This window comes from Bos taurus, chromosome 1 (assembly GCF_002263795.3).
Source record: "Bos taurus isolate L1 Dominette 01449 registration number 42190680 breed Hereford chromosome 1, ARS-UCD2.0, whole genome shotgun sequence".
NCBI lineage: Eukaryota > Metazoa > Chordata > Mammalia > Artiodactyla > Bovidae > Bos > Bos taurus.
In genome coordinates, this window is record NC_037328.1 from 29,302,159 (window position 1) to 29,324,855 (window position 22,697).

The following is a 22,697-nucleotide window of genomic DNA, read 5'->3' on the forward strand; positions in this document are numbered from 1 at the left end:
ACTGGAGTTTCATCTTCAACATCAGTCCTTGCAATGAATATTCAGGACTGATCTCCTTTAGGATGGACTGGTTGGCTCTCCTTGCTATCCAAGGGACTCTCAAGAGTCTTCTCCAACACCACAATTCAAAAGCATCAATTCTTTGGGACTCAGCTTTCTTTATAGTCCAACTCTCACATCTATACATGACTACTGGAAAAACCATAGCTTTGACTAGATGGACTTTGTTGGCAAAGTAATGTCTCTGCTTTTTAATATGCTGTCCAGGTTGGTCATAACTTTCCTTCCAAGGAGCAAGTGTCTTTTAATTTCATGGTTGCATTCACCATTTGCAGTGATTTTGGAGCCCAAAAAATAAAGTCTGTCACTGTTTCCATTCCTCCATCAATACCCCTTCCACCCACCCCTTATAAGCGACTGGAAAATTCACCTCTGGAAAAAATAAATGACCTCAGAGTAAAATTTTCACTCCTTGCCATCAATATAAAGTCTGTCTCACTTTCTGGCTACCCAGCTGTGAAGATCACCAGGAACAAAGCTTACCAGGAACAGAATTTTCAATTGTCTTTTCCTAATAACTCTTTCTGAAACACAGTTCTGTAACTAGGCATTTTAAGACAGCCTGCAACACAAAAGATAAGAGGCTAAAAAAACATAGAAAAAGAAACAGTGAGGGGGTAGGGGAACAAGAAGGAAATTGGGAGAAAAAAATAAAAGAAAACATCTATAACCTTTTCAAAGAAGATAAAAGTATCTCTGAACATTTAACAATGACAGAATCTACGTATAAGTGGAGAAAACAAGCATGTTATTAGAAATGCTTATAATATGATTACTAAAATAATGCAGTTGGGGGAATTCCCTGGTGGTCCAGTGGTTAGGACTCCAAGCTTTCAATGCTGAGAGCCCAGGTTTGATCCCTGGTTGGGGAACTAAGATCCCACAAGCCTCATGGTGTGGCAATAATAATAATTATAATAATGCAGTTGGAAGACACTTTTTCAAAGTAGAACAGAAAGTAAAAATGACAGGAGACTTGACAAAAAGATAAGAAAATCTAGGTGATTCAGGATCCAAATACTGAAATTTCCTGAAACAGTGAACAAAAAATCTGGAGAGAAGGAAATAGACAAAAGACACAAGAAAATATTCCAGAGGTAAAGGATAAAGTGTGTGTGTGTGTGTCCATGTCTGTGTGTGTGTGTCTATGTGTGTTAGTCACTCAGTTGTGTCCAAGTCTTTATGACCTCATGGACTATAGCCTGCCAGGCTTGTCTATCCATGGAATTTTCCATGCAAGAATATTGTAGGAGGCTGCCATTCCCTTCTCCAGGAGATCTTCCCAACCCAGGGATCAAACCTGGGTCTCCTACATTACAGGCACATTCTTTACAATTTGAGCCACCAGGGAAGCCCAAAGGATAGAGTGCTATGAGATTAATCTTAGGCAAATATTTAGATACTAACTTTTCAACATGCCATATCACTGCCCAGTGACATCCTTCTACCTAGCAATCCCATTTTAGCTATCAATAATTAGTTTCACTTTACATAATTGATCTGATCTCTTATTCTCTAAAACCCAAACTTTCCACAAACTATCTATTAATACCTCCTTTTTATTCTCATGGAGGGTCACTTTAATACTCAGCACCCTGAAAAATGGAAATGATAGTTCCACACAATAAAGCAAAAGCAAACATGGTATAAAATAATTTGTTGGGCTTTCCTGGTGGCTCAGTGGTGAACAATCCACCTGCCAAGGCAGGAGACATAGGTTCAATCCCTGACCCAGGATGATTCCACATACCACGGAGCAACTAAGGCCATGCACCACAATACTGAGCCTGTGCTCTAGAGCCCATGCTCCACAACTAGAGAAGCCACCACATAGAAAAGCCCACTTGCTGCAACCAGAGAAAAGCCCGCGTAGCATCCAAGACCCAGCAAAGCCAAAAATGAATAAATAAACAACACTATGTTAAAAGCTGTTAAATAATTTGTTAAACACGAGATAAGGCTCAAGTTCTACTTCCTTTGTATCACTTTTTTTCCTTTTTCTCTCTGTCAACCCTTAGCCTGACCAGCAGTGTAGCACAAGGATTAGGACCATGGACTTCGTTATTAGATAAGTCTTAATTCAAGTCAAGGCAATATCATCTGCTTAACCTCTCTAAATTTCAGTGTACTCATTCATGAAATGAATATGTACAGTATTTCATTTCACAGTGTTACAATTAGAACCAAATTAAATATGGATGTAAAATAATTTCTAATTTCATGTGTCTCATCTTAGAAAATTGCAATGTGGGTATTAGGTTCCATGACCCTTTTCCACCAATCAATTGTATAAAATCTAAATATAATTCAGAAAGCAGTATGATCTGCTCTGAACTGAATTGTGCCCCCTCCAACTTCATATGTTGAAGTCCTAACCCCAGTGTGATGGTCTCTGGAGACAGGACATTTGAGAGATAATCAGGTTTAAATGAAGTAATGAGGATGGGGGCCTGATGACAGGATTAGTGCCATATGAAGACAGGGGAAGAAGGCACCTGTTTGTAAGCAAGGAAAAGAACCCTTACCAGAACTCAACCATGCTGACTAATCTCAAACTTCCAGCCTCCAAAACATGAGAAATTAAATTCCTGTTGTTTAAGCTGCCCAGAGTATGGTATTTTGTTGTTGTAGCTCTAGAAGACTAATACATGAGCCTTTGAAAAGGTTAAAGATCTGGTATCAAGAAACCTCTACTCTAGTCCATTTTGTTCCTGATTTGGCAAGGGAAAAGTTAAAGTACAGAAAAATCCTTAACATTTTTTTTTAATTTTATTTTATTTTTAAACTTTACAATATTGTATTGGTTTTGTCAAATATCGAAATGAATCCACCACAGGTATACATGTGTTCCCCATCCTGAACCCTCCTCCCTCCTCCCTCCCCATACCATCCCTCTGGGTCGTCCCAGTGCACCAGCCCCAAGCATCCAGTATCGTGCATCGAACCTGGACTGGAGACTCGTTTCATACATGATAGTATACATGTTTCAATGCCATTCTCCCAAATCTTCCCACCCTCTCCCTCTCCCACAGAGTCCATAAGACTGTTCTATACATCAGTGCTGAACATTTAAAAGGAGACAATACTAATTGCCATTGCTAGTTATATGGGTATTAATAGAAATGATTTTTTAAAAAGAAGGAAATGGCAATCAGAAGAAGGGAATTCTTTAGTTTGCCCCCAACCCACCTTTCGAGTTTACTGTCCTGACCTCTTGCTTTTCCTGATCATTGACTCCTGAGCTACATCTTAGCAGTCAGTTCAATCCACTTCTCACCAGCTCTCTGCCCCAGGAGGCTAACCCATGTGTACCATAGTCCCTAGAAATCTGGCTTCTTATTGGGTGGGCCAATGTTGAGCCACAGGAAGAGGTCAGAGAAAGGAAGGAGTGTGGGAGATGAGAGAATTTGTCTCCTTTTTCTTCTGGCTCCTTTCCTGCAAGGTTACCATGAATTAACTGTGTCTCTCAGCAAAACTTAGTATTCCTCTCAAGATGGCTGATTCTGTATCCCTTTGGGTTCTAGGGGTGGATCCCTGTTCCGTATGGCCTAGGCAAGGTAACAATTTGAGTTTTGCTAAGTTCCCTCACCCAACCCTGCTCTTAACTCTAGAGTGGATCCCTTGTGTGTTGAACTTTGAAAACAGCATTTGGGGCGGGGGATGGGGTGGGGGAACTGTTTAAACTGTCTTATTTTCCATTTGCCATTTACTTCCTGTTGAAACTTCAATCGATACACATACTTTTATTCACACAGTACGCCCAGGTTAAAATACACCCTTTCCCTCTGTCTGTCTGGTCAACTTCTAAATATGTTACCAAGTAGGCTTGAATGTCAGTGCCCTTCTGTTATTTCTCCTGTTACCATCACAGGAAAAATAAACTGTTCTTAGTATTTCGCTTCAATAGCACCTGATTTTTAAAGCACACACAAACACACACCCTATGTATATATAACAATTCGACTAGAGCATCTCATGTCAAGGATAGTACCTGACACAGCATCTCAATAATTATGTCAATTCCTACAAGACAACTTACAAAGTTGTATTAATCTACTTTTATTAAAGGTATATATTTTAAAATAATAAACAAAAAATACCTTCACATAAATTAGTTTGGCTATGTGTCCAGAAGAAAAAATATTAAACACACAAGTATGTCTCATTATCCCTCAGGAACATAGTCTTCTATGCTTTTCTTATATGTTTATAGTCTTGAAAGTTTAATTCACCTTAGTATATTACTTTATTTTTTTTTTTTAGTAAATGTATTTAAAAACATGAAACGGAGATATTTACATGACAATGTAAGTAATGAGGCATCTTCTTCCAAATTGTTCAGTTGAAAAGACCAGGGTTTTCCAAGGAAAACAAAGTTATTATTTCAATGGTAGGTAATATTCTTTTTTGAGAATGGTTATCAGATTATCCATAAGAGAAACATCCACAAGTGAGTTATAAAGGTCAATTCCTTGTGGACTGAAATAAAATTTCAAGTTCAATTTAAAACAAGATTTTTAATTACCAAGGTAAACTACCTAGGGACAATTTCAGACTGCAAGGCCAAAAACCTTATGTTAGTTGATTTTTTTATAGAAAATTTAACCCTACTCCCTGAAAGAAAAGCTGATACATCATTTCCCATAAGTGAAAAACTAATTATATCACCATATTGACATTATAATAGCATCTAAATGCTTCCTGAAAATTTGAAACATCTAAACACTATAAGTGATACTTTGGGCCTAAATTTCCAGTAAATTAATCCTCATTGAAATCCTTAGCAAATAATAATTAAGAAAGATTACACAACAGTTGACTTGATATTTTCTGAATGTTTATCTACTGTTAGATATAAATTTTTCAAGCAAGTAAAAAGGGAAAAGATGCTTTTTAAAATTTGTTTCTTTGATTATTTCATTTCATCCAGGTCAAATAAATTTATGAAAGAAAGCAAAGTATAGTACATAGATAGTATCAAAAGCACCTTTATCCATTTGGACTGGTATAACAAAACACCAGAGACTGAGTGGCTTACAAAGAGCAGAAATTGATTTCTCACAGTTTGGAAGCTGGAAGTTCAAGGTCAGCTGCCAGCATGGTCTGGGGAGGGCCTTCCTCCAGGTTGCAGACTTCTGGTTATATCTTCATATGGTGAAAAGGGCTAGAGACCCCTCTGGAGGTGTAAGTTCACTAATTCTATTTAAAGAGCTATACTCTCATGACTCACACACCTCTCAAAGCCCTAGTACCATCAGATACTAGTGCCATCATATCAGGAATTAGCATTTTCACATATAATTTGTGAGGAGGACACAAAACATTCAGACTACAGGATAAAGTATGAAAAGTCCTGGAGTTGGCTGGGAGAAGCGAATTTCTTTCATTATTACTGTACATATTAATAACCATTCATTCCTAGTAATCATTTTTCCGAGGTATAAAAACAACATATGACCATGTTGGTTATCCATTTTAAATACTGCAGGGAGTTTGGGATGCACATGTACACACTGTTATATTTAAAATGACTAACCAACAAGGTTCTACGGCACAGCACATGGAACTCTGTTCAGTGTTTGTGGCAGCCAAGGTGGCAGGTGAGTTTGGGAGAAAACGGATGTGTATGGCTAAGCCCTTTGCCACCCACCTGAAACTATCACAATACTGTTAATTGGCTACACTCCAATACAAAATTGAAAGTTCAAAAAACCCCACAATGTATGAAAATTAATTCATTCATTGTATGTAATAAAATGGAAACAGACTCAGAGATATAGAGAACAAACTAGTAGTCACAAATAAAGAAGAGGGAGGAGGGTGGGAGAAGAGAGAGTATGAGATTAAGAGATGCAAACTGCTACTTATAAAACAGAAAAGCAACTAGGATAAATTGTATAGCACAGGGAAATATAGCCATTGTTTTGTAATAACTTTACATTGAATATAATCTATAAAAATATTGAATCACTATTTTATCCCCTTGAAACTCATACAATATTGTAAATCAACTATACTTCAGTTTTTAAAACTACAAAAAAAAATAAATAATTCATTCACCATTTAATGCAAAGAGTAGGTAACATGTCAGAGCTCATAAAATCTAAGAACAGAAAAAAAATATCTGCAGCACTTCAAAAAATTGTAAAATTCAGTTCTTAAAAACAAAACGTAACAAATGGCCAAAAGACCCAAAACAACAATGAAACCAGTGGTATAATGGTCACCTTGCTTCACAGTTTCCTAAAGTCAGGCCTTACAAACCATAGGAAAATCAAGCCCTTTGGTTTATTCCTTCAAAGACTGGGCATACAAATGGCTTTAACATTCAGTAAATATTTTTGAGTGCCCACCCTGTGCCAGGCACTCTTCTAAGCACTGAGAATACACAGTATTAGCAAACAGAAGAGCAAAGGGCCTTGCTCTTGTGATGCTTATACTGACTTGGAAAAGGGATTATATATATTAAATTTAAATCCCTCTTATTGTATACTGTAACTACTTTTTTCTCCTTTTCACTTCAGATTAAGAAGAACTCTGGTTGCCATTCCATATTAAAACGTCTCTATTCCAGACAATATGCCTTCCTGGGAATTACACTATGTGTGGCAATATTTCAGTATTTTCAGGTATACTTATAATTTCAATATTTATAAGAAAGAAAAATCTATAAAACAAACATACAATGCATTTCTAATTTTAACTCTGGTTAATACTGTTAAATGACAAATGCCAATAAAAATATAAGTCAGTTACAGGATTTAGTGATAAATGCGATGAATGCTGTTATATGTCCATGGATGGGAAAGAAAGGGACATGGAAACATTATATATTTATTTAAGCAATGGGCTAAAATCAAGCAAATGTTAAAGGATTTAGATAGCCTTTTACATAATCAAATCTGTAATCTGTAGTCCAGATTGGGAACCCACCCTTGAGGAGACTAGAGAGGCCACTGTGTAGGCTCTGTACACCCTGAATGCAGAGCTACATAGTCAGCCAAAGAGAGGACAGATAGAGGACAGGCAGGTCCCAGGCTAATTCAAGGGGCTTAACAGAGGAGAAGAGGGCAAACCAGAGCCCTGAAATCAAAGAGCAGAAAAAGACCAAGAACAATCATATCCCCAAAAGGCGTGGGTCTCCAACACAGTATCACCTCATTCATGTGGCTCATCACAAAATCAATTATGTCAAGTGTGTCTTCACAGGTAAAAATTCTCTGCTCGGCTGATTTGAAGACAGGTTTCATTTTTTTTAAATCAAACTTTCTGTTTCCCAGGCTGAACTTTTGTAATTATTCAGTCATTCTTCTAAAAGATTTCCAAAGTCGTTAACAAATAATAAGTTCATTATCTTACCAACCAAACAGTTCCCGTCTAACATATTTTAATTTGCTGATGACTTCTCTTAAATTTTCCTCTATTTAAAAATTTACACTGTTTCTCCTATAATTATCAGGCATCTGTTTACATTCTAACATTTTAAATCAAACTCTGCAAATAGGACAAAAAGAAAATAGTAAGTTCAAATGACAACATGAGGGAGGAAATACCTTTAGTTTGGATCCATGAGGTACTAAGACAGATCTATTTTGCTTTGGTGGGATATACAGCTCCCATTTTCCATAATCCAGTTTTTTATATGGGTATGAAAATGGGTTCCAATCATCTGAAATACAATAAGGAAGGTCAGTTAAAAAATAATATTCAATAAATTTCAATCAAAGTATAATATACTGCCTACTTATACAGAATCAAATTCCCTAAAAAACATTGCTTCCTAAGGTGCTAAACAAAAGACTAATCATTTAGAAAAAGCAAGTTACACTTGTGCTGAGTCACTTCAGTCGTGTCCGACACTGCAATGCTATGGACTATAGCCCACCAGTTACTCTCTCCATGAGATTTCCGAGGCAAGGATACTCGAGTGGGATCCAATTTCCTTCTCCAGGGGATCTTCATGAACCAGGAATGGAACCCACATCTCTTATGTCTCCTGCATTGGCAGGTGGGTTCTTTACCACTAGTGCCACCTAGGAAGCCCTTTGCCTTTTGTATCTGAAAGTTAAAATTACAACACATTTTCCATTGTACTTTCAGTTTTACTTGACCAATAAATAGGATGGGCCCCTTTTCAAGAAACACCATCAACAAAAGGAGATAATAAGAAAAAATAGAAATGCATTCTAAGCAATTAGCTAAGATACATGTCATGGTAGAAAAAAAATGATGAAAAATTATTAAAATCTTATTAACTAAATCCACAAGTGTGTGGTGTGTCAGAACTCAGTTAAAATCTAAAGAAATGCCTCAAACAAGAAAGGTAGAAGGCTATAAACTATAAGAGGCAAAAGAGAGGTGGACTGAAGATGCTGAAAGAAAGCCAAAATGAACAAAAGACCATAAACACATGGAAATTTAACATGTGATAGAGGGGGCACTATAAATCAATGAGTAAAGGACATACTGCCTAATAAGTGGTACTGAAATAATTGGTTATCTTTATGAGAAAAAAAAAACAAATTTCACCTTAATAATGTACTGAAGAATGAAGAATCCATTAAATATAATGCTTAAATACAATAGATAAAACTGTAAAATTTTTAGAAGAAAACACAGAAAAATGTTTATAATATTGAGTTTGTAAGTGTTTTTAAACAAGACACAGAAGCACGCACACTCAATACACACAAAAAACCTTAAGAAAAAGTCTAATAAAGTTGGCTACAAAAATTACACACTAATCTTCATACATAGATAAATAGAATGACAAATTATCAGCTGGGAAACTACATTTCTAATGAGTATTATCAAGAAACAGCATCCAAAATATATGAAGATCTATGAATCAATAGGAAAAAGAAAACAAACCAATATAAAAATCAAGAGATATTCAGGGGAGGACATATGAGTGACCAATAAACATACAATGATGCTCAAGCTCACTCATAATTAAGAATATGCAGCAAAAATATGAAAAGAAAAATGAGAATGTCAAACATCAAATTCTAGTGTGATTTCCACCGAATAGAGGAAAGAGAACATAGGAAGTTTTAATAGTATCTGCAATGTTTTATTTTTTAGGGTAGGTGGTGTATACTGAGATGCTTATCACATTTTCCCCTATTTGTTTATGCCTGAAATATTTCACTGTTTTAAAAAAACATAAGCAACCCTGTGATGCCATCCACTGTAGTGCTACGACATTAGATTCTCAATTGAGGAGATAAGAAAAACAACAGGAAACTTGTTTTATTCCATGATTTCTTCTTTTACACACCAACACTTTCACCACATGTGCCTGAAGGTTCTTCACTCTCTGCCAATCTGAGTGTTACAGGTAGAGTGGGGGGAAGAAACAACATTTAAACAGATGCTTCTAAACATTTTCCACTCCCCCTCAGAAGACAATCTGGAAATATCTAAAGGCGGTTTATCTTCAGGAACAGTTCAATAAGCTCTGTGCTATTATATTCTCCTGCCCCTGAAACATCAAATACATATTTCATCTGTTTATAATGTGACATTCCTTTAACACAGTAAAGACTTTTGGGCTTAATTGGGGCAGGGAGCTTGAAATATGAATATCTACGTAGTGCAGCGCTTTATACATTTACTGAATTTCTTTTTAAGCTAATCACTTAAGACAGTTAATGAACTTAAGACATGGAGCAGATCTTTTCCTGGTTAGTTAGATTTGAAAATAAAGGGTACAGTTCATTAGTTCATTCATTCATTCATTAAATACGTATTGAGTGTTTAATCTAGGCCCTGCTCAAAGCCAAACTGAAAATTAGTGTTCAGAATGACAGTTGTATTTCATCCAGAAAAGGTTAAACTGAGTAACAGCACACCAAAATGAGTAGTAAAATACATAATATAGGATCCTCTAAAAATTCAACTATAAATAAGATTGTTACTTTGAAAGTGAAGCTTTAAATATATGGGAAATTTTCATACGCAGATTTATTTAAAAGCTTTACTCAATAATGCAAAAATAAATGTGGTTTTGAATATTTGTTTTTGAATATCAGTTCAAATAGTTCTTTAGCTTGCAGTCACTTGAGTTTTAAAGATCTATTTAAATGGATAATGTTTTAATACTTGTATAAAGAAAACGATATTTACTGAATCACATTTTCCTTTCATAGTGTCTCAATTTCCTAACATACATGTTGATTATTTCTAACCCTACACTGTAAAAAAAAATGCTTTTTCTATCATTTTCAGAGCTTATTAGTACATCTCTTCTTCATGGAAATTCAGGTGTTAACTTCTACTACAGGTACATTTTTCCTGACAAACCCCAAACTTCAGTGAAAAATCTGGATTATCTTCACATTTGCTCCAAAAGAAAACCCATCTACCAACCATCATAAGCAACACAGAATATACTAAAGGTTTCATAAGGGAGAGGGAGGGGAAGGTTTGCAAAGGGCATCCATGCATCAAACAACTTCAGGTTTTGCATTGGACAGTTGTCTCCCACATAAATACTTCTTCAGCCACACCATCAGTCTTTTATCTCCTTGATTCCTTCTCCAATCACTGTTCAGCCCTGAATTTCCTTTCTATTTCTCTTTTATTAAATGCAATTGCTTCTTTCCATTTGAAAAATGGACACCAATCAAACTAACCACTTCTACTTCTCTTCTAATAAAATCAGTTTATCCCTAAAATGATTTTCTAAAAAAAGCTTATAAGTGGAACTTTTCTCTACATGATATAGATATCTAAAGTCCAGGAACATAGAAGTCAGAAAAATCATTAGATTTGGATCTGTTCTCATAAACTCAACACTAAACCCTTAGATAAGAAAGAAGGAACTACTACCATTAAGGTATATTTAGGTATGACTGTGGGAACTAATTGTGGAAGTACACAATTAAAAATAGGTAAATAAACATTAAAAATCCAATGACTGGTGTAAAAATATTAAGTAAAATTGAATGTTTTGTTTTTAAATGAAATTTGCTTTAGAAAAACACAGGTGGCAAGATAATGAGTTCAAGGATACATTTTGGGGAAATTTATGTCTTATGAAATATCATGAGAGTTTATTCCTGAAAATAACTGAAAGTAATATGATAATGATAAATAAAGTTAAAGTAATATAAGTGGTTTAAGTAATATAAATAATGATCATTCTAAGGCATATTAGATATATCTAAAGTACATACTTTTAGAACAAGATTATTCATTTTTCATTTTAATCCTCTATGAGTTTATATCCTGAATCCACAAGATAGAATTACTTTTAATTAAGACAATGCTGATAGTCTATGTCTCTATGTAGGCCTCAGGATAGGACCAAAAACAACCCATTACCACCTGTGACAATTATTTGCTTCTCAATGAAGCACAAAACTACATATTGAGAGTTCTGTAATTCAGTGGTTCTCAAGCTTTAGTTCGTATCAGAATCACTTGTTAAATCAGATTGGACTGTTTAAAACAGACTGCTACTCCCCACCTTCAGAGTTTTTTGATTGAATATATATGAAGTGTGGCCTAGTAATCTGCATGTCTAACAAGTTCGTGGGTGATGCTGACGCTGCTGGCTGAGGGTGCGTGTGCGCGCAAGCTCAGCTGCTTCAGTTGTATCTGACTCTTTGCAAACCCATGGACTGTAGACCGCCAGGCTCAGGGACCACACTGAAAAACAACTTCATGGTTCAGTTAATGACTTCAGGTGTTCTCTGCTCACAGCTTTGTAACTGATTTTCTAGATTTAATCAGATTTATAGATTACCAAATAATTTTATAAATCAGTAGCTCAAGGAAATTCTGAAATAGAAATTATCATTAATAATACTTCAAAGCAAGTATTACACAAAATTTAGAATTCGGGATTGACTAACATTCAGAAAACTAAGATCATGGCATCTGGTCCCATCACTTCATGGCAAATAGATGGGAAAACAGTGGAAACAGTGGCAGACTTTATTTTTTGGGGCTCCCAAATCACTGCAGAACGTGATTGCAGCCATGAAATTAAAAAACACTTACTCCTTGGAAGAAAAGTTATGACCAACCTAGATAGCATATTGAAAAGCAGAGACATTACTTTGCCAACAAAGGTCCGTCTAGTCAAGGCTATGGTTTTTCCAGCAGTCATGTATGGATATGAGAGTTGGACTATGAAGAAAGCTGAGTGCCGAAGAATTGATGCTTTTGAACTGTGCCCTTGGAGAAGATTCTTGAGAGTCCCGTGGACTGCAAGGAGATCCAACCAGTCCATCCTAAAGGAGATCAGTCCTAGGTGTTCATTGGAAGGACTGATGCTAAAGCTGAAACTCCAGTACTTTGGCCACCTCATGTGAAGAGTTGACTCATTGGAAAAGATCCTGATGCTGGGAGGGACTGGGAGCAGGAGGAGAAGGAGATGACAGAGGATGAGATGGCTGGATGGCATCACTGACTCGATGGACATGAGTTTGAATGAACTCTGGGAGTTGGGTGATGGACAGGGAGGCCTGGCATGCTGTGATTCATGGGGTCGCAAAGAGTCAGACACAATTGAGAGACTGAATTGAACTGAACTGAACATTAAAATCCAGAAGGATTACCAGTGAGATGAAGATTATAGAACAGACCTGGGACATTAAGGAATCTGAACGTGTTCACATCAGGCAATAAAATTTACAATTTAAACATGAAAAGATAACATATATGAAGATAACACATATACTGTTATAAGGGTCTACAGATAATGTTTCCTAAAATATTCTCACTGAGATTGCATGGTTAAAAGGTATGGGTGATTTTGATCAGAAAATAAATAAAAAACTTGAAGTCCTCTACCTAGAAAATTAATATTAACATTTTTAAGTATTAACACATCAAGTCACCTTCCTTTCTATGAGCCATTTCCTGCCATAAGCTAGACACTGCTAGGTTTAAGGATTCAGAACCCCTAAAGCAATGGGTACTGCTTCCCTGGTGGCTCAGACAGTAAACCATCTGCTTACAATGCAGGAGACCCGGGTTGGATCCCTGGGTTTGGAAGATTCCCTAGAGAGGGAAATGGCAACCCACTCCAGTATTCTTGCCTGGAAAATCCCATGGATGGAGGAGCCTGGTAGACCACAGTCCACGGGGCCGCAAAAATATGTGGGGCTTTCCTGGTGGCTCAGACAGTAAAGAAACTGCCTGCAATTCGGGAGACCCAGGTTCGATCCCTGGGTCAGGAAGATCTCCCTGGAGAAGGGAATGCTACCCACTCCAGTATTCTTGCTGGGAGAATTCCACAGACAGAGGACCCTGGCGAGCTACAGTCCATGGGGTCACAAAGAATCGATATGACTGAGAAACAAACACTTTGACTTTCACTTTCAGAGAAATATGTATATATTATTCTAGTTTTTGGTATTTTGAGAAAATGTTTCCCGCTTGCATAAATTATTTTATTAAAACATGTTCTAAGACTTTCACTGATTATCAACTTTGAATAACTTGACACATCTTAAAAGCAAACATTTAAGTAAGTATTGTATTACTAACAGGCTGAAATTCATCACCATATTTTACCATGCAAAAGATTCTATTTGTCCATAGACTCAAAACCAGCAGACAAATTTAAATCGAGATATGGAAAAGAAACGACATGATACACAGTTTAATATGAACTGCAAACACACATTCGGCACAAGCAATCAAACATTAACTAAGGTCACTGCATCAGCCACACAAACTCTATATTTATCTCAAGCCCAACAACCTTTCTTTTTCTAATGTAATAATCCTCACATAAAATTCTTAAATGTCAGCCTTCTTCAAATATTCCCAAACACTTCAACTCACCGTAAACTATTTCTGTTCATCAGCACTTAGTCACCTCATTTCTGAAGAGTTTTCGAGTTTAATATATATCTTCCTTATGGGCTTTACTTATGGACCAGAGGGTAAAAAATCTGCCTGCAATGGGGGAGAACTGAGTTTGACCCCTAGGTTGGGAAGATCCCCTGGAGGAGGGGATGGCTGGCAACCCACTCCAGTAATCTTGCCTGGAGAATCCCCCTGGAAAGAGGAGCCTGGTAGGCTACAGTCCATGGGGTCGCAGAGAGTCAGACACAACAGAGCAACTAAGCACATTCATGGTTGAAATGGCCCCAACTTACTGTGTAGAGCCTTTGATGCAAATTCCAGTGAGCTAAAGAACATGATTCACACTTGGGCCAACCCCTGCTGTAAGCAGACCTCACTAAGTGAAGTAAGGTCCCCAATGGATGCAGCAGATATTATATCAGATCTAATGTAAGGCCAGTATCAGCCTGTATGACAGATATTGGTAACTTCCAACCTAAGTGGATATCCCTCACATCATAAGTTATTAAATATTTGGAATATCACCTCCTTAAAGCAGGTAAACAGCCTTCCTCATTATACAATGTTGTTTAATTGTTTCGAGCTTCAAGCTTCATCTCATGTAGAATTTACATAGACTTGTAATGCAAAGTTGGCTTGTCATAATAGAAGTTATAGGACTTCCCTCATGTCAAGGCAGTATCTAGTCTGTTTCCAAGAAGTCATAAGATTCACAACTGGAACTTGCCATGGCATTGCCCTTACCCAGAATTACAGAAGGACCACATAATTTTGGGGGGTGGATAATAGCTATCCTGACATACAACTCTGTGCTATTTAATCTCCTTCTCTTTCCCTCTCTCCAGATCATTCTTCCCCTCAGTTGTGAATCTGAAAATCACCAAATTTCTGCTGGCAGCTAGCACCCTGGAAATAACCTTAAGATCTCCAGCATTTACTTATTAGGGGAATCTGCTCTTTACATACATTAGTTTAGGACAGCTGTTTTAGGATTATGTTTTCAAGAACATAATCTAGAATATGTCAAATACCACTAATTTCAGAAACAAGGAGGCCCTAATATCTAGTTATTTTAAAGAAGAACAGTGCTCAGTCCTATGATATGTAGCTTTCTGGAAATTAGGGAACGGATTCAATTATCTAGAATTTCACTTACTACACGGTTCTTAAAGGTACACATAGAAGAAAAGGTCTCCAAGATCAAAAAAAAAAAAATAGTATGGCAAAAGTGAGTTTTAAATATAACTATCTGTCTTTTTTATAGGAATGGTATTTATGTTACGATACATTTACGAAAGAAAGGAGGTGATAAATGAATATACAGAGACCCTCTATATCATATTTAACCAAACAAGAATTGAAAATATTAGAAGACACATTCCAGAAAGTTCCAAAAAGCAAAACTTGACTTTACCATGCCCTGTCAAATATTTACATAGCATTTACAGGGTATTAGGTATTGTAAGTAATCTAGAGATGATTTAAAGAACACAGGAGGATTACATAAGCTATAGGCAAATGTGCTGTGCTTAGTCACTCAGTCATGTCTGACTCTTTGTGACCCCATGGACTATAGACCACCAGGCGCCTCTGTCCGTGGGGATTCTCCAGGCAAGAATACTGGAGTGGAATGCCATGCCCTTCTCCAGGGGATCTTCCCAACCCAGGGATCGAACCAAAGTCTCCCGCATGGCAGGTGGATTCTTCACTGTCTGAGCCACCAGGGAAGCTCAATATTTGTATAATATAGTATATGCAAATACTACACCATTTTATAAGGGAATTGAGCATTCTTAGATTTTGGTATGTGCAGGTGGCAGAGGCCCCAGAACCAATCCACCAAGGACAAAAGGATGACTGTATGTAGTCACAATTTCACACAGCATGAAAATCTATGAATAGAAATGGTCAAGTATATGAAGAGGGAAAACACAGATTAGTTTGATAGGATTGTAACTTGCTTTATTTTGACTATCAGACCAGGAAAACAATTCATAAAATTAGAAAATTTAATAAAGCAAAAGCAGGGAATAAGAAAAAAAAAAAGTCTCTTAAAATGGAAACAAATGGAAGCTATGCGATGGAATTCGGACGTAGGGTCTTTGGGAGGTAGTCAGGTTATAAGGGTAGAATCTTCATGAATGGAATTAGTATCTATATAAAAGAAATTCCCCCCTTCCCAAAAAAAGAAATCCCAGAAATATCACTCCTCTCTTCTACCCGATGAGGATTCCTCAAAGGAAGGACTGCAGCCTATGAATCAGGAAGAGAACCCTCAACAGACACTGAATCTGCCAGGACCTTGATCTTGGACTTCACAGACTCCAGATCACTGAGAAAGAACTTTGTTTTGTATATATATATAAACCACCCAGCCTGTAGTATTTTGTTATAACAGCCTGAACAGACCAAGACAAAGCTCATCTCTGCTTTTCCATATATGAGGAAATTTCCATAACAAAAATGTAAAAACATATGTTATGAGGTCTCCATGAACAAGTATTTGACCAAATCTCTTTCCTTGCTATGCACTGTAAAAAATGATCTTATCAACCAAAGAATCTAAGATTTTAGTTTATTTATTGTTATAAACACAAATTAACAAACTGCTTTCTGGATAAGCAGTTCCAGTTCATACTCTCACCAACAGCATATGAGAAGTCAACTATCCATATCCTCAACAGCACCGGGGATTATCATTTTTAATAACAAGGCATGCCTGCCTTGCTCAACCAGGATTCACTAAGAGACTTAAGATCGAATGCCCTACGGATCCACTGTATGCAATAAATTAACTTCTCTTCAACACATCTTAGAATAGTATTTGTTATGTACTACACTTGAGAGAAAATAGGCATTCAAATAATTTTCTGTGTTCTGTGGATCAGATTCAGAACTAGCATAAGAAAAGTTGCCTCTCCTTATTGTCCTAGTGGTAACAGATGGCTTTGATAACCAGTGTTTTCATTTCTTTTCAAAACAGGTTACCATTATAAGGTCTTATATTCTCTTTAGTCCTATTTTTATTTGGGAGAAATTGAGTCATGGATATTATATTTTCTTTTAAACATTTCATTTAGTTCTCAGTTCAATTTAGTCGCTCAGTGGTGTCCAACTCTTTGCAATCCCATGGACTGTATCATGCCACACTTCCCTGTCCATCACCAACTCCCGGAGCTTTCTCAAACTCTTGTCCATCAAGTCGGTGATGCCATCCAACCATCTTATCCTCTGTCATCCCCTTCTCCTCCTGCCTTCAATTTTTCCCAGCATCAGAGTCTTTTCCAATGAGCCAGTTCTTCGCATCAGGTGGCCAAAGTATTGGAACTTCAGCTTCAGCTTTCTTTTATACAGATACTAAGTCCTGCTGAAGTCCTTCCAATGATAGGACTTCCAATGATATGAAGTGCTTCCAATGGATATTGGGTTGATTTCCTTTAGGATTGACTGGTTGGATCCCCTTACAGTCCAAGGGACTCTCAAGAGGCTTCTCCAATGCCACAGTTCAAAAACATCAACTCTTCAGTGCTCAGCTTTCTTTATGGTCCAGCTGTCACATCCATACATGACTACTGATACATGGATTAGTTCTGATTTTATTGAAATATAGTAATGTGGTATTCTTTATAGTCTAATAAAATGGTAATCAATTCAGTTACTTATTTACTGTACTGTGTTCAATTGCTCAGCCTTGTTGAACTCTTTATGATCCTATAGACTGTAGCCCGCCAGGCTTCTCTGTTCATGGGATTCTTCAGGCAAAAATACTGGAGTGGGTTGCCATCTCCTCCAGGGGATCTTCCAGACCCAGGGATCGAACTGGTATCTCCCATGTCTCCTGCATTGGCAGGAGGATTCTAAACCACTGAGCCACCTGGGAAGCCCCGATTATTTATTTACCAACCTATTTATTTTTAATAGACCATTCAGTTACCTCAAAATAGATATTTGGAAGAACTCCAGCATAGAAACTATACAAAACATGTAAAAGCAAAGCTGTTTTGCTTGAAGTTCTCCTACCTAGCTAGACCTCTCTTCACATCTTTTTCTCTCTCTGAGAGCTTATCACTCAGAACTCAATTCTAAAATGTGTGCCAACGTATGATCTATCTTTGCAGATCTTCCACAGACCCTTAAAATATGCCTTTTCTTTTCAAATTCTCCATTTAATTTTAGTTTATTTCATCCATTACAAGTTAAGAATACATTATATCATGACAATTGGATCTGAAAATGTATTCAGCTTCTAACAACTCTTACCATCTATGCTTGACCAAAAGGAAATATTATTTGGGATCTAAAGATAAAGGAATTTATTCATGTTGTGACTTATATTATTGATCTTTATGCCATTTTACCAGGTTTGTTTTTGGTCTGAATTTGACTCCTTTTATTTTATAAACTTTCAGTGACAGTAAAGCAGAGAGAAATGAATGGTTAAAACTGAGAAATACAGTATTTGCTTAGAAAGAATGCAAAATGGAACAAAATAGGAAGTGGAAAGAATGGCAGAGAGGTACTAATGCAATATGGTCAATCATCAGAGAAAGTCCTTCTATGTGCCAAGAAGGGATCTCAATTATGTTTTAACTGGCTAGTACACAACTGTATCCCTCCATGTCAACCAAAATCTGGAGTTTAGTTGGAGGCTCACTCATCAGCACTTACTCCAGTTCATAGTATATCACTATCGATTGCAAATTTAATCTATTTATGACTTCCCCAGAAGCCACAAATTGATTTGACTTTAGGAACTCTTTTCTGCATCCTAAAACACAATCTTTCATCTTAGGTTGTTCTTCTTGAACCAGTCTCTGGTGTGAGGGCACAAGAGAGGCCGATAGGCACCAGGAAATCAATTACATAAGTTTCCCTGCTAATCCTATAGCCACTTATGAAACTATTTCAATGAAAGTAAAATATTTTCTAATATGGCTAGCAATGTAACAGAAATAAACCCATGTGTTGAAGATCAATTGATTTTCAACAAGAGTGACCAAGACCATTCAGTGGGGAAAATCGTCTTTGTAAGAAATAGAGCTAGGACAACTAGGTCTCCACACACAAAAAGACATATTTGGACTCCTATTTTAAAAGATACACAGAACTAACTCAAATGGATCAAGTAATTAAATGTAAGAGCTAAAACTAGAAAACTCTTAAAAGAAAACACAGGGATAAATCCGGGGGACCTCAGTTCTCTAACACAGTACCAGAACTATCAGTGACAAAAGAAAAATACCTGATAAATGGGACTCCTTCAAAATTAAAAAGTTTGTGTGTCCAAGGGCACCACCAAAAAAGTGAAAAGAGGGATTTCCCTGGTGGTCCAGAGGTGAGACTCCGTGTACCCAGTGCAGGGGAGAAGAGGTTCTATCCCTGGTTGGGGATCTAAGGCTGAGGAAATAAGATCCTGCATACCATGGGGTGAAGCCAGAAAGAAAAAAGAAAGTGAAAAGACAATTCACAGAATGAGAGAAAATGTTTGCCAGTCATACATCTGATAGGGGACCTAAGTTAGAATATACAAGAAACATTTATAGCTCAGTGTCCTGGTGGCTCAGATGGTAACGAATCTGCCCACAAATGCAGAAGACTCTGGTTTAATCCCTGGGTCAGGAAGATCCCCTGGAGAAGGAAATGGCAACCCACTCCAGTATTCTTGCCTGGAGAATCCCATGGATAAAGGAGCCTGTAGGGTTACAGTCCATGGGATCACAAAGAGTCATACATGACTGAGTGACTAACACACACACTAAAAAGACAACACAATTTTTTAAATGTGCAAATGATCTGAATAGACATTTCTATAAGAAAGATGTAGAAATGGCTAATAAGTACATTAAAAAGGTGCTCAACTTTATTGGTCATTAGGAAAAAGCAAATTAGTAACATAAGATACTATTTTATTCACACTATGATGGCAATAGCCAAAAGAGATGGATAATTATTGCCAAGGATGTGGAGAAAGTGGAAACCTCATGGGAATGTGGGAATGTAAAACAGTGCTGACACCTTGGACAATAGTCTGGGTGTCCCCCAAAACAACAGAGCTGCCGTTTTGACCCAGCAATCCCACTCCTTGTTATAAACACAAACCATATGTCCACACAATAACTTGTGTATGAATGTTCACAGCAGCATTACCCATTATAGTCAAAAAGTGAAAACAACACAAATGTCCATCAATAAAAAAACAGATAAACAAAATGTTGCATATCCACATAATGGAATATTATTTTGCCACAAAAAGGAATGAAGTACTAATACACACTATTACATGGAAGCTTGAAAACATTATGCTAAGTGAAAAACACCAGTCACAAAAGACTACATATTATCTGATTCCATTTATATGTTAAATTCAGGATAAGAAAATTTATAAAGACAGAGAAGGTGGTTGCTTAAGCCTGAAAAAAGGATGGGGAGATTCTGAGATAGTAGCTAAATGGTACAGGCTTCCCTTTGAGATAATGACAATATTCTAAAACTCACTGTGGTTATGGTGTACAGCTGTTTCAAAATACTAAAAACCATGAAATTGTACACTTTAAATAGGTTAGTTGTGTGATATGTGAATTGTATGTCAATAAAGCTGTTAAAAAATAAAAGTATTTTAAAGGTCAGGTAGCCTTTATCTGTTCGTTTCTATTGAGCTTTTGAGTTAGACAAAAATCAGGTTCCATCGGAGATATTGTAAAGGGACAGATCACAAAGGGAGACATATATAAAAATTTAATACTGAAAAGATATCTTGGTCAATAAGTAGACTCAAGAGTCTAGGTGGATAGTTGAAAACTTCTTTGAAGAGAAAATAATTGATTGCTTCAAGGCTTTGAAAAAGTAGAATAACTTGACCATATTAGAAGCTGGGGTTGGGGGGGTGGGGGGTAAGCTTTTAAGCAAATAAAAATTTATATCTTCTTCTCCTGGGGCCCAGACTATTAGTAGTTTTATGACTGATTATCAATCAAACTGCTGCTGCTAATGTAAGAATTTACCTTGGAGTCTGAAAGAGTCCTGTAAGGAAGAGAAATCTAAACCTATCATACAATCTACTCCCTTAAGAAGGAAAAAAAAAAAAAAAAGGTAGGGGGGGTTTGGTCTGAGCAGAGGCTGATTCAAAACTAATGATATAGGAAGAAAGAGTTTTATTATGATAGAAGTAATTCAAGTAATTAAAGTAACAAAAAATAGGATGACTGTGTCGCTGATGGCAGAAGCAGTAGTTATGGATTGTCCTGTGAGGAAAAAGAGCTTTGATTTTTTCTTGTTAAAGCTTATTCTTGATTTTGCTCTTTATTTTTATCTTTTCAATGATTTTAGCTCATTCTGAGGTTTTCAAACCTTCTCTCTCTTCAGGTTCTTCACTCTCAGCATTCAAATACTGTTTAGTGAGGTATTTGCTAATTCTGAAATAACCTTCAAAGACAATGAAGAAAACCCCTCTTTTGGTCCAAGTCCTCCTTTGGTTCTCCTGTATACTGACAGCCCAATTTCCTGACCCCTATCTCTACTTCCTTATATCTTTTCATCCCCTAAAACTGTTCTGAAATACTTTGGCAGATGTCAACAGCAATCTCCAACACTCTAATCCCAACCGTTCTTTTCAGACTTCAACTTCCATGAGCTTTCAGTGGCATTTGAAACTCTCGGTCACTCCATTTTTGGCGTCAGTGATCCCCATCTCAGTTATTTCCCTTAAGCCACACAGTGAAGATGGGGAGGAAAAACAGGGAATGTACTTGAAAGCTATATCAGAGTTAAGACTGAGAAGAAATGTGGCTTTTGGTTATTTAGGGGTGAAAGACAGTGGTTAACTTGGGTGTTAACTGAAAAGGGGAATACAAAAGTGGGAGAGAATTTCTGTTGCAGTAGTTCAGGCGCTAAGTTGTGTCCAACTCTTTGTGAACCCATGGACTGTAGTACTTCAGGCTCCTCTGTCATCCACCATCTCCTGAAGTTTGCTCAAATTCGTGTCCACTGAGTCAGTGATGCTATCTAACTATCTCATCAACTTGCCTACTTCTTTTCCTTTCATTCTTTCCCATCATAAGGTCTTTTCCAAAATGAGTCGGCTCTTTGCACCAGGTAGCCAAAGTATTGGAGCTTTAGCTTCAGGATCAGTTCTTCCAATGAATATTTAGGGTTGATTTCCTTTAAGATTGACCTGTTTGATCTCCCTGCAGTCCAAAGAATTTTCAAGAGTCTTCTCCAGAACCCACAATTTGAAAGTATCAATTCTTCAGCGCTCAGCCTTCTTTATAGACCACATCTCACATCCATTGGGCTTCCCTCACAGCTCAGTCAGTAAAGAATCTACCCATACTGCAGGAGACCCAGGTTCAATTCCTGGGTCAGGAAGTTCCCCTGGAGAAGAAAATGGAAACCTATTCCAGTATTCTTGCCTAGAGAATCCCATGGACAGAGGAGCCTGGCAGGGTCCATGGGGTCACAAGAGTTGGACACAACTTAGTGACTAAACCACCGCCTCACATTCATACGTGACTACTGGAAAAACCATAGCTTTGACTTATGGACCTTTGTCAGTGATGTCTCTGCTTTTTAATATGATATCTAGGTTTGCCATGGCTTTCGTTCCAAGGAACAAGCATCTTTTAATTTCATGGTTGCAATCACCATTGGCAGTGATTATGAGTCCATGAAAAGAAAACCTGACATTGCTTCTACTTTTTCCCCTTCTATTTGCCATGAAGTGACATGTCCTTCATGTGACATGCCAGGATCTTAGTTTTTTGAATGCTGACTTTCAAGCCAGCTTCTTCAGACTCGTCTTTCACCATCATCAA

General features: G+C 37.1%; 1 protein-coding gene across 1 annotated transcript in view; it reads right to left on the reverse strand.

Annotated features, from left to right (window-relative positions):
- Positions 1-22,697, reverse strand: part of GBE1 (1,4-alpha-glucan branching enzyme 1) — a 310,897-nt gene that overhangs the window by 194,318 nt on the left and 93,882 nt on the right. Inside the window, 1 exon segment of the mRNA NM_001122729.1 lies at positions 7,614-7,729. Within this exon segment, the coding sequence (NP_001116201.1) occupies positions 7,614-7,729 (116 nt within the window).